The sequence below is a fragment of the Dipodomys merriami genome, unplaced genomic scaffold (assembly GCF_024711535.1).
Source record: "Dipodomys merriami isolate MVZ:Mamm:240054 unplaced genomic scaffold, mDipMer1.0.p SCAF_3, whole genome shotgun sequence".
In the NCBI taxonomy this organism is placed as follows: Eukaryota; Metazoa; Chordata; class Mammalia; order Rodentia; family Heteromyidae; genus Dipodomys; species Dipodomys merriami.
The window spans coordinates 112722683-112735228 of NW_027204492.1; the positions used below are offsets into that span (position 1 = coordinate 112722683).

Consider the following 12546-nt stretch of genomic DNA (forward strand, 5'->3'; position numbering starts at 1 on the left):
ATATTTGCAATTGGGGAACTGGAAAAGGTGTTTGCTATAGCTATTTGCAACCTTGCCACTTGTGACTCAGATGGAAGTACATAAAAAGTTAAGCAGTAAGGGAAATATGGATCTCAAAGTCTATGCACTTTGCTCAGAGGGAAAAAAGCCCCACGTAGGCTTGAGCCTATGAAAATGGAGCTTCCTGATGGAATTCCATGGTTATCTAGTTTATATTTATGTCTTAACAGATAACAGATCAAAAACTAGGAAAGGATTTGTAATGGGAAGGGCTACTGGAAGCTGATACTCTTAAGAAGTCATAGTAATAGTGAACTAAAAATGTGCCTAGGCAGCAGAACTAGTAGCAATAAGACTATGTGGAACAATTTAATAATGCTTTATAGTCATTATCATGCTATGTAGCCTAGCCAGTAAATAATGTTCAAGGTGGAGACTGAATCATCTAAAAAAGTGAAAACAAAAGCAAAAATAACATCCAAGCAATATTCCATTCTCATTAGAATGGACTCTATTTTAGAAAAAAAATGACTCAAAATGGGGTTACAATGTCAAACTGGTATAATTAAGGCAATGAATTTTAGTTTTGCTTATTTAGGTCTGCTTATTTTCAGAACATTCCATGTTGATGAGGACTTACTAGCCCTACATGAGATTAGCAGACAACTGCACCTGTAATTTCACAGACAGAAGGTATGAATCTCTTTATAGCCTGCAATCCAAGTGTAGTCACATGACTTATTAGTTATAGGAATTTAGGCTAGTCATGGGAAAACTAGAAGCTCAGTTTTATTAGTTATAAAATGGATCAAACAAGTTCTATCTATACATGTTGTTTTTTGTGAAGGGTCCATATACAGAGCCTGGTACAATGTATATGCAGTCACAGATACAGTATTTTTAAGAATTGGGAGGGAGTGATTTATATTTCCTTCTCCTTCAAGACAGCAGTGATAGATTAGATTTTCTTCATTCTGTATATAGGAGATTTGATAAGACCTGTCCACAATTAGGTAATCAGTGCAACTGACATTTTCCCCAGGGCTGGGCTCAAGCAGACTCTCTGGCTGACTCCCTTTTCTTTAATAAATGACTCTGCTCATTCTATGAGCCAACTGCTCCATCCTATAATTTCATCCCAGGCTAGCTAAGGCAGAATATTGCAGTCCAAATGAACGTGTGTGTGTGTGTGTGTGTGTGTGTGTGTGTGTGTGTGTGTGTGTGTGTGTGTGTGTGTGTGTGTGTGTGTGTGTGTGTGTGTGCACCAGTACCAGGTCTTCAAGTCAGGGCCTCATGCTCCTTGCTTGCTCATGGCCACTTGCCACATGTGATTTATTTCTAGTTTATCTCTAATAGGGCAGACATACATTTTCCCAAGTATGTGGTACTGAGCTTTGAACTCAGGACCTCATGCTTGCTAGGCAGATACTCTACTACTTGATGTATGTCTCTAGTACTTTCTGCTCTTAGTTTTTTCCCTCTGATTGCCTGGAGCTGACCTTGGATAGAATCCTCCTATTGATACCTCCCTCATAGCTGGGAATACAGGCATGTATTATCATGCCCATCCCTAAAAAATATATTTTATAATTTTGTCAAATGTCTCAAAGATGAACTCTTCCCTGTATGAAACCCACCCTCATCTCCAAACTTTTTAAAAATTCAACTTTCTTGCATGTCCAATCTTCTAATTTTTCTGGTCCTCAGTTATTTCCCAAAGATAGCATGCTCTTTCAGGGCAGTTATTTTTCTGGGTCCCGTCCTGTAGGTCTTTTTTGTTATTCATAGGGCTTGAACTTGGGGCCTGGGTGCTATCCTTGAGTTCTTTACCTCAAGGCTAGCTCTCTACCATTTTGGGCCACCACAACACCACTTTTGGTTTTTCTGGTGATTAATTAGCGATAATTGTTTCACAGACTTTCCTGCCACAGATGGCTTTGAATTATGATCCTCAGATCTCAGCCTCCTGAATAGCTAGGATTATAGGCATGATCCACCAGCACCCAGCCTTTAGGTCTTCAGTGGATTTTTTCCATTTTTATAATGAGCTTAAAGAGATCATTTCCAAGTTATTGTCAGTACACTGGCAGGTTCTCAATGGAGAGTATAGAGAAATTCTAGCAAGTCAGTTCTTGCAGTTGGCAATCACGAGCTGGTTTTCCTACAGAATCACTGTAAGAAAATTTCTCACTTCCTTGCTTCTCATTTTCTTGGCTTCCGATATTTTCTTGCCTTACCTCTATCACAGGCTTTGTGTCCATCTATTTTTAGCATGGATTATACTTTCTACATTTCAATTTGATCATGTCCATCTGATTTTGTGGTTCAATGAGTTAAATTTGGAGGATTATATCCCCTTACCCCTTAAATTTGGAGGGTTGTATTCCCCTTTTCCCTTTATCCTCATATTTTATTCAGGAAGTTATCTGAGTAAAGGTGTGTTTCAGTTTTTTTTGGGGGGGGGTCCGGACATGGGGCCTGAACACTGGGCCTGGGCGCTGTCCCTCAGCTCTTCAGCTCAAGGCTAGTGCTCTACCACTAGAGCCACAGCCCCACTTCTGGCTTTTTTCTTTTTGCTAATGTGGTGTTGAAGAATCAAACCCAGGGCCTGAGGCAAGGCAAGCGCTCTACCACTGAGCCACCTTCCCAGCCCCTCAGTTTTTATTTATGTAACATCTTTCTTCTAATATTCAGGTGCAATTCCCCTTTTTGTTGCCTGTTTTTCTCCTAATGTGTCTGAGCAGTGAGATTTCACCTCCCTTGAATGTGTAAGGAAATTTATTGTAATTTCTGCACCGATTTCTTCCATTTTATTTTCTTTAAAGTCTTTATTATTATTATTATTATTATTATTATTATTATTAAAATTTGGTAACTTTTATTTCTCCAAAGGTATTGAATTAAAATCATATTTGGTGCAATGAAGCCACACCTATCATTTTTACTAGAGGATCAGTACCTCTACTGTTCTTTACCTATGGTTCCAGTATTGCTCTTAGACTACTATACTACTACTTAGCCAAGGGCTAATCAGTCTGTATGGATCCATGTCCTGGCTCAACCACTTAATTACTGAGTGAGATCTGGCAATTTATATAAGCTCAGTTTCATAATCCATCAAATGACAATGAAACATTTGCCTATAGATTTGTTGTGATACTTAAATACAATATTATAACACAAAACATTTTGAACAGTTGTTATTTTTTCCTATTCTATAATATATACAACTTTTCAATAAAATTTAGTGCAGTAGTAGAATTTTTAAGGCTAGGTTATTACCATTTCATCTGAACCTGGAAGACTTGTTTTTCTAGGTGAAGAAATGTTTTCTCTGTGTGAAGGTTTCATAATCACAATGAAGCAGGCCTATGTACCTTGCCATTTAAAGTGACTCCTTTCTTTTCTCTAAGACATACTTGCACTTCGGGATTGAGAACACAGAACTTCATCTGGATAACCACTAAACTCTCTTTGCATTCTATGTTGCTCTGATCCCATGAGTGTGGATGACCAGAATTCCACATGGATTCTCTTCAGATTTCTTACCATGTGGGGGAACTATTATTTTCTTATGATCTTGACTGAGTTTTAAGCAGGTAAGTGAAGGGGAAGGAGGTATTTTTCATGAAGTAAATCATGGAACTAATGTTTAACATGGTCATCTCAGAAATAGCAAATGAGCCTTTTTTAATTTTTCCAAAGCCAGATCAAGAGAATTAACCTGTATAATGGATAGAGTCTTATACTTAAAAAATGGCTGCAAAAATTAAAATTGATCAGGGAAAAAAGAGAAATTCCATAAAGACAAAGGAAAAGGTCATTTATTTGACAGAGAATTTCTTTCCCGAGTAGTAAGTTTCTTTAAAAAAATATGCATGAATATAAAAATAAGGGAAGGAGAACTGATTATTAATGGAATTGTCAGAAAAATGTATAAATGCCAACAATACCCCTATAATCCTTATTTCTAGCTTTATTTCGTTACTGTAAAATCATAAAACCCTCAGTGTATCTTTAACAGCTTTTTAGGAACATATTAACCAAATGTCTAAGTTTTGATTTGGCCATATAGTGCAGGGAGAGCTAAGGTTTTCTAGGATTAATGAATAACATGTCTTTATTTGGTTTACTTAAAAAATCTTTCTAAAATCTGTTTACATATCTGTCATTTCCAGGATTAATTTTTTATTAGTTCAGCAGATTATTTACTGCTTTGTTCTTCTTTTCCTTTTTTCCTTTTTTTTTTTTTGGTCTTTCCTTCTCAGTCAGTGCCCAACCCAAGTTCAAAGGCTGATGAGATAGCAAAACTCACGAGATTTTACTCTAGGGAAAGTTGTTCAGTGGATGGGATCTTGGCGCACGGAGAAAGATGTCACGCTCCTCCTGGCTCCTTCTCAGCCTTATTGCTGTAACTGCTTCTCAGTCTTCCATCGAGGAACTGGCCAAGACATTTTTGGACAATTTTAACCAGGAAGCTGAAGACCTGTCTTATCAAAGTTCACTTGCTTCTTGGAATTATAATACTAATATTACTGAGGAGAATGCCCAAAGAATGGTGAGTTCTCATGGCTTCATAGGGGATATTTGTTGCTTGTAAGTGATTACTGCCTATAAAACTAAATAGGGAAATAAAAGAAATCTTTTAGCATTAAGGTTGTATATTTACCTCTGAATTTTTGGTTTTTAGAATCCCAAATGACTAAACTTAATTGACCTTGGAGTTCATTTGAAAAGTTGTTACAGGATAACATACTGGTCTCAGTCCAGATTCCAGAAATAAGTGAATAGCTTTTATAAAGTTAACAGATTCATAATCAGTGTTTCAAAGCATTTTAGGGAAATGTCATAGTTATTGAGTTAACAATTTTCACTAGCCAGTAATGTCAACAGAAATATATAAAGACTCCTAATAACATATTACGTGAAAAATACAACTGGAGGTTTATTGAAGCACTAGTAGACAGTTAAACTAACTGTGGATTAGGTAAAACTGGATTTGGGAATTATTGCATTGTCACAGATCTCAGAGGGATTTCAAAAGGTCATAAAAGGGCCCTCCAAGAAAAACGATAACTAAACCTGTTCTGAAAAAAATCTCAGAATGCTCTGGGAAAGCAAGATATTTTGCTGGAAAAGTACAAAGGTTTAATAACTTTCTTTCACATATCTGAAAGCAATAATTTTTATACATTTAAATGGTGGAAAATTGAATGATCAGTTAAGGCTTTTGTGTCGGCCATTCAGCAACTTTTTGTTTTAAAAATCTAGCTTGAAAGCTTATGTGTTGTGTGTTTAAATCAAATCACCGACATTCACTGAACAGAGCAATTCAGAACTGTTGTGTCATTTTCTGGTTTTATTTTTAAGCTCAAGAAAACAGGAGATTTTGACAGCCCAAGATATTTTGTCTTGTCTCACATTTTGATATTACCTCTCTTTTCTGCATTATATCTTTTTGTCTCAATTTTTCTTTGATTTTTGTTGGAGGTAACTGCAGGGTATTGTGTGTTTCTCTTTATTCCCAGCTGAATGTTCATTGTGATAGTAAAAGTGATAATACCACAACTAAGAACTATAAAACCAGACCACATATATACACATCCTGGGTGAACTTGAGCTAGTTCATTAGATTCTCTGGGTCTTAGTTTCTTCATTTTTGAAAAGTAAAAAATACTTATATGTGCTTTATTGGGTTTCTTTTCCTTCTGTCCTTTTTTTTTTCAGTCACTCATGGGGCTTGAACTCAGGACCTGGTGCTGTCCCTGAGCTTTTTTGCTACTCTGCCACTTGAGCCACAACACCACTCTTGTTTTTTTTCCTGGTTAATTGGAGATAAGAGTTTCATGGACTTTCCTGCACAGGCTAGCTTTGAACTGCAGTCCTCAGATCTCAGCTTCCTGAAGAACCAGGATTACAGGCGTGAGCCACCAGCACCCAGCTTCTTATTGGGTTTCTGTGAAAAGTAAATATACAAAACTACCTAAATAGTGCTTCTTGCTTGTTGGACATCAAAGAATAGTAAGACATCATTGTTATCAGTGATGGGGAGTCTGTTTTTTTTTTTTTGGTGGTACTTGTTTGCTAGGCAAGTACTCCATCACTTGAGCCACACACCCAATATAAGGATAATCATATACATGACATGAACCTTGGAATTTTGGATAAACATATCATATTACTGTTGGGAGCCCACATGCGGATGAGTCATGTTATGAGATGAATTGTAGTGATGTTTGTTGAAATAATTTTTGGTTCAATAAAGTATTATTATTTTTGAATGGGGTTGTAGTGCAGTGGTAGTGTTCTACTTTTTAAAAAAAAACGTTATCAGGCCAGTGTCAGTGGCTTATGCCTGTAATCTTAGGTACTTAGGAAGCTAAGATCTGAGGATCAAAGTTTGAAGCCAGACTAGGCAAAACGTCCCCAACACTCTTAGGTCTAATTAGCCACCAAAAACCGAGGGGTGGAGTTGTGGCTCAAATGGTAGAGTGCTAGCAGTGAGTAAGAATGCTCAGGGGAAAAGTCTGGAAATGCCTGGGAATACTCTGGGAAAGCAAGATGCTTTGTTGGATAAGTATGAAGGTTTAATCATTTTTTATCTCACAGATCTCAAACCAATATTCTTATAAATTTAAGTGGTGGACAACTGAATGATCACTTAAGAAAATATTTTTATATCCTTTATTCAGCAATAGTTTGGTTCAAGTTCAATTCCCAGGACTGGCACAAATTCTTTTTAAATGATCTAAGTTGATTAAAGACTAGGAAATCAGAGCAGAAACCACTATAAATAAATCAATTTGAGACAAATGTGAATCTTTTTGAGGAAGAGTGAGTATATTTAAATTGAATAAGCAGTAAGGGACTGGACATCTTCATCAAGCAGTGGTGGAGGGTGTATTACTTATTCAGGTGTACTTGCATGGGAAAAGAGAAAAGGGGAGAGAGAAATGGCTTCTACTTCTATCTCTGATTACAGGTATTGAGATTCTTTAAGGCACTGGGCTGTGTAGACGTTACAAGAGATACCAAAATGAGAAGGTTTCTGAGATAGGGTCTTCTATATCGGTAGCTAGTGCATGTACACTGTGATTGTGTTTGGTATAGTAAGTAGACTTTAGGGGCAGCTGGGGTTCAAATTCTAGCCCTGAAGGTTCATTTGCCTCATCTGTAAACCAGAGAAGTTTGTTATCATAATATTAGTAATATAGCCTATACTAGATAGGAATACTGATGTTAGTGAATATGTGATATGTGTACGTGTACACGTGACACTTGATATCATGTCACTTGATACTGTCTGGCATTTAACCTTCTCTACATTGCTATTGACAATAACAATATTATTGTTCAAGGGTTTTGCATTCTGGAAAGTCCACAGTCTCTCTGCCATTTCAAGTGAGTGCCATTTTTGTTGTTGTTTTCAGTGCTGAGGATGGAACCCAGGGCATTGGACATGCTAGGCAAGCACTCTCAATTCTCAGCCCAGGTGTAGTTGTTAATAAATATTTCCCTGAAAAAAGTCAAATATACGAGGATCCAGAATCCCCTACCTCTGAAACATTTCTGAAATTCACAGAAGAGCTGCTGGGAGAATATGAACTTGGAGGCCATGCAGTTCCCAGAAACAGCCATGATGTTCCTTCCTTTGCCTGCTTGTTGGCCTATAACCAGCAGAGAATTCAGGGTCAAGAATTAAGAAATATCAACCTTTTTGTGTATTTTGACAGTAAGCCTTTCCTGCACAAAGGGGAGAACTTGTTCCCATAAATTTACATACTGCTGACTTTATCCTACGCTTTATTTACAGAATAGCATCTGTTGTTATAAGACATGTACTGACTCACTAAATTAAAAAAAAACAATGTGGATTTATTTTAATAAGACTATCTGTTGCACTGGCTTATCTTCTTTGGAGTTAACTATAAATGAACTTATTGGGCAGAGAAAATAACTGAAACTCTGATTCCTTGTGCTTCATATCTTTTAAGCAATAACTGACTGAACTGAAAACCAATAAGATATTTGAAATTACCATTAATATTTAAATGCTATCTAGTATCTATAATCATCGATTTGTTGTAGGTTTATTGCCTCAAAGAAGTTTTACAAATCCTGAAAAAGTTCTCCAATAAAATGAATATTTGTAGTATGTCCACAAAAGGCTTTCCCATATCACTAACACATAGGAAAGTATCAAAAAAGAAAACAATCCAAGATAAAAAGAATAATCATACCATAAAAATTGTGAAAAAAGAAAAAATGGTATATAGTAAAATTATATAAATGAGAACTAGTCTAGAAAATCCAGGTTTGTGTTTGTGTTGGTTGTGTCTCTTTGTGCAAAAGACTTAGAAGTCACTCAGGATTGTGTCTTAAATTTTTAGTTGGATAATGACAACAGCAGTTAACATTGTTTAAAGGTTGTGGAAATAAAAGAATGCTATTCCATGCCTTTGGAAACACGATCCTGGTGGTCATATTTATATCAAGAGATAATTTTGAATTATGTACACTGTCCCACCTAAAACATCAGTCAGAATAATTTAAAGGGTTCTGAGAGATAGGGAGCTACACAAAGCTTCACTCAAAAAGAACAAGAAAAAGAAGAAAGGAATAAGTGTTTGACTTGGAACTAGTAGAGACTGTGTTCACAGTTATATTGATCCAATCTCTCTTCTAGAGAGAAAAATACAGCTGCAAGCTCTACAGAGACCACGTTAGTAAATAGAAGGAAGTGATGTTTACACCACAGGTGGTAAAACTGATAAGACTCATAAAATTGGCCCATTCTTTAATAAAATGTGAGACATTTAAAAACTATAAATAGGGTTTTGAAATATTTAAGCAAGTGTGTGCTTTGTAGATTCACTGTGAGTTAAGGAAGTATGGCCAATTTCACCGATGGACTCAGTTCTTCATCCTTTCCCATAATAACGTGTAAGGTCATGTCACTCTGCAGTGCCATCCCATTGCAGGCCATGTGACGGTGTCCATAATTTATCTTGCTTTGTGTTAGAGGAGATGATGAAAGCAGAGGCTTAATGGACTTGAATAATAGGGCTTGTCCTATGAACCTTTGCCTCTGCCAAGAGAACTTGCCTGGGCTCTCCAACTAAAAATGAGAGACACGTGGAGCAATTGCCCAAGCAGAAGCCAACATCCAGAGTTGTAAGCAAATTCAGCCAAGATAAGCAAAGTTACCTGCCAACCTCCAGTGATTCTAGGCAAATAAACAATAAACACTTATGCCATTAAGAGATTTGGTTACTTATTATACAATATTGTAACAATAGATAACAGACACAGAAGGGGAAAGTGGATCTATATGACCTGTATAAGTTCATATGATATCAGGGTGACATTATTGAGGACAATCTGCTATTCTTATATTCTCTTGGTGTAACTTTCAGGAATCAGTATATTGGGCTAGACAGCCAACAGTCTGCCTCAATATGGTAATCCTTAGATTAAGTTGTTCAAATATACCTTAAAATAATAAAGGACATCAAACTTGGTTAACATAATGCTCTAAAAGCAGCCCCCCTAGAGTGTACCAGGAACCATTACATAGGAGTCAGGAGAAAAAGCTTGGTTTGAAAACAGGTTTCCAATGTTCTTTGCTTTTCTCTGCTATTGTGGAGTGTGTGGTTGACTCAATGCTTTGTTTTATCTTCTCATGAGATTTTGAAAATTAAGTGATTTCTGGCCAAGGAACAAAACCAAAATCATCCCTTTCTTTAATAGATTTGGATGAAAATGGGTAATAAAAATAAAAATAATATGTTTAATAATATAATATGTTTAAAAAACAGATATCAAAGAATTCAGAAAAATGCAGTGAAAAATTAATTACAAATCTTATCATATGCTACATAATAAATTGTTCTCTTGCTTTATAGCACATGCATATAGAATATTCACCAGTCAAACTGTAACTAACTTCTCAGTTAAATAATACTGCTTTATCTGGACTATCCCTTCTTTGTGGGTTTATTGTTTGTTGGTGTTTTTAAAATAAGATCCTTTAACAGTCTTACCAAAGGGTATATTAGAAATTAGAAATTTTAGTTTTATTAAGCAAGCAGAAAGATAATAAAGCATTTCTTACTTGTTAATCCAACTCAAGTCTGTCCTTAATTTGCACAAAGATAAACCCAATGTTCTCATGAGAAATTGGAGCCTCCTACAAGCAGCCTCACATACTCTTGAAATACATTATTTGCAACTATGAAAATGAAACAAAGAAGCCTGTTGGGAATGCTACTGGGATAGGGAGGGAGGCAGGGAGTATAATAGATAAAGTAAGATTGATTGAAATACAGTGTAAACATGTATCCCAAAGCTGTAACAATGAACCCCCTTCATATCACTAATACAAGCTCTTTTTAAAAAAAAAAAAAAAAGCAGTTTCAGAAAGACGATGACTAACTTTTTAATCACAAGGCCACAATTTCTCCAGCAACATAGGAAGTCTCTGGATCGTTTTTATCCCTGGAGAAAGTAAGAGGATCCCATTGCTAACCCAGGCATCCTGGTTCAATGTTCTAGTATTTGGCAGTAATAACTATAACTACCCGAAACTATTGAAGTGAGTGGTGCAGACAATCCTATAAATATTTCTATAAAGAGAGACCAGGAGGCCCACGTTTATTATTCAGATGGTCTCCAGGGCTTCTGCAGTTCCTTTGTGCTAAGGCCAATAAGGTCTTTGGGCATGGCTGGTTCCTGAACCTACAGGGCAGAGTCACAGTGAAGTCAGAACTAAACTGCTATTATATACCTAAGGAAAGAATGTTGACTTACTCTCTATCTCTAATGATCCTGTCCCACGCTTCATTACACATATAACACCTACATACAAAAGCAGGAGTGGAGAAAGATTATTGTGATGTAAGTAAAATGGAATTCAGAGGAAAGTACTTTTTCCTCATGGTGTAAAGTTCAGGAAAAAATTAAAATGTTAGTAAATGTTTTAAATTTTACAATCTTAAGCCATCTATCTAAAATACAAAAAAATGAATTCTAACGTGGAGTGATAAAATTCATAGTTATATGACTTATATTGCCTACTCTATTGAACAGAGTATTTTTTAAAATGTGCAAGTCTCTGGGACTATTTAAAAAGAAACCAAGGTGGCTTTCATCTATAAGACTCAGATGGTTTTGAAGGCCATACCTGGAAACTGAGCCAGCATAAGGAACTCGAAGGTATAAGTTTTCCTAGGAGCTGTTTGCGCTCTAAGGACTGAACAGATTCTAGGATTCTATCCAGCCTTTCACCTTCTGTCTTCAGGAAACTGCCACATGTCCAAAACAAGAAGTAGTTTAGTGGTTGCTGAAAGTAAAGCCTGGTTCAGAGGGTAAAGAAATGTAGAAAAAGAAAATAAAATGCCAATTCTTTAAATCTCCAAACAACTTACCACAAGATGGATAATACAAAGCTCATGTGAAAGCATTTAAAAGCATCACAAATCCTTGTATTTAATTTTCTAAATATAGTTGGGGCTAAGATGAGCAGAATGTATTTTTAATATGGAAACAATACAGGTTAGAACTTTTATACTTCCAATCCTTGAAAATGCAAAGATCTTCCACAGGATAGGAATATGGTATTCACTACAGGAATAGAGGGGATCAGAGAGTGTTTTCATTTCTTGTGGTGGTGTTGAAAATGTGTGTTTTGTCCCCAAGTCCCCCAAACTAGCTGTGGACAATTTTGCTGTTGCAGTTGCTTCTTTCTTGCCTTTGCACAGAGGGAATGTTCAACGCTATCTGTTTTTTTTTTTTTTTTTGGTCCGGTCGTAGGGCCTGAACTCTGGGCCTGGGCGCTGTCCCTCAGCTCTTCAGCTCAAGGCTAGCACCTACCATTTGAGCCACAGCACCACTTCGGGCTTTTTTTTTCTGCTTATGTGTTGTTGAGGAATCGAACCCAGGGCCTCATGCATGCAAGGCAAGCGCTCTACCACTGAGCCACCTTCCCAGCCCAATGCTATCTCTTTTGTCTACTAGCTCCCATCAATCCCTGGAGCTATGTGAACTGTGGCATATGTTTCATTTCACCTATTGTTCAGGCCCAAAAACTACTACTCGTAATTATTAGCCACAGTTTAATCTAATTGGTATGTTTGGACTGACTTTGATTTTCCATATAAGAGCTAAGCTATCTGTTTTATTTAGGCTCAAGAGAGTTAGGGTGATGATATGGAATACCCTGTCAATAATATTCAAAGAACATGGGAAGGAATATTATGTTCTATGGGGCCCAAATGCAAGGCAATGTAAAATAAATTTTTGATGGTATGAAGTACAACATTTGTAGAGTGGTAGTAACAAAACTCAAATCAGATAGCCTCAGAGTTCACATGTATAGCATAATAAAAATATTCTAAGACTGACGCATTTGGGAAAGTATGGGTTTTCCAAAATGGGTCAAGAATAAAATTATTACTAAAACGTGATACCAACATTTTATCAGAAATTTTACTTGACAGTAAATTACCCTGGACTGGAGTAAGAAAAGTAGGGATTGATTGGTGAATG

The 12546-nt window shown here is 36.5% G+C and overlaps 1 protein-coding gene across 1 annotated transcript in view; it reads left to right on the forward strand.

The window, feature by feature from the left end:
- Positions 1–615: 615 nt before the first annotated feature.
- Positions 616–12546, forward strand: part of Ace2 (angiotensin converting enzyme 2) — a 46302-nt gene continuing 34371 nt past the window's right edge. The window contains exons 1-3 of the mRNA XM_070040832.1: positions 616–693; positions 3414–3599; positions 4269–4558. Coding sequence (XP_069896933.1) covers positions 4373–4558 — 186 coding nt within the window. The 5' untranslated portion in view covers positions 616–693; positions 3414–3599; positions 4269–4372. The remainder of the gene's footprint in view (positions 694–3413; positions 3600–4268; positions 4559–12546) is intronic.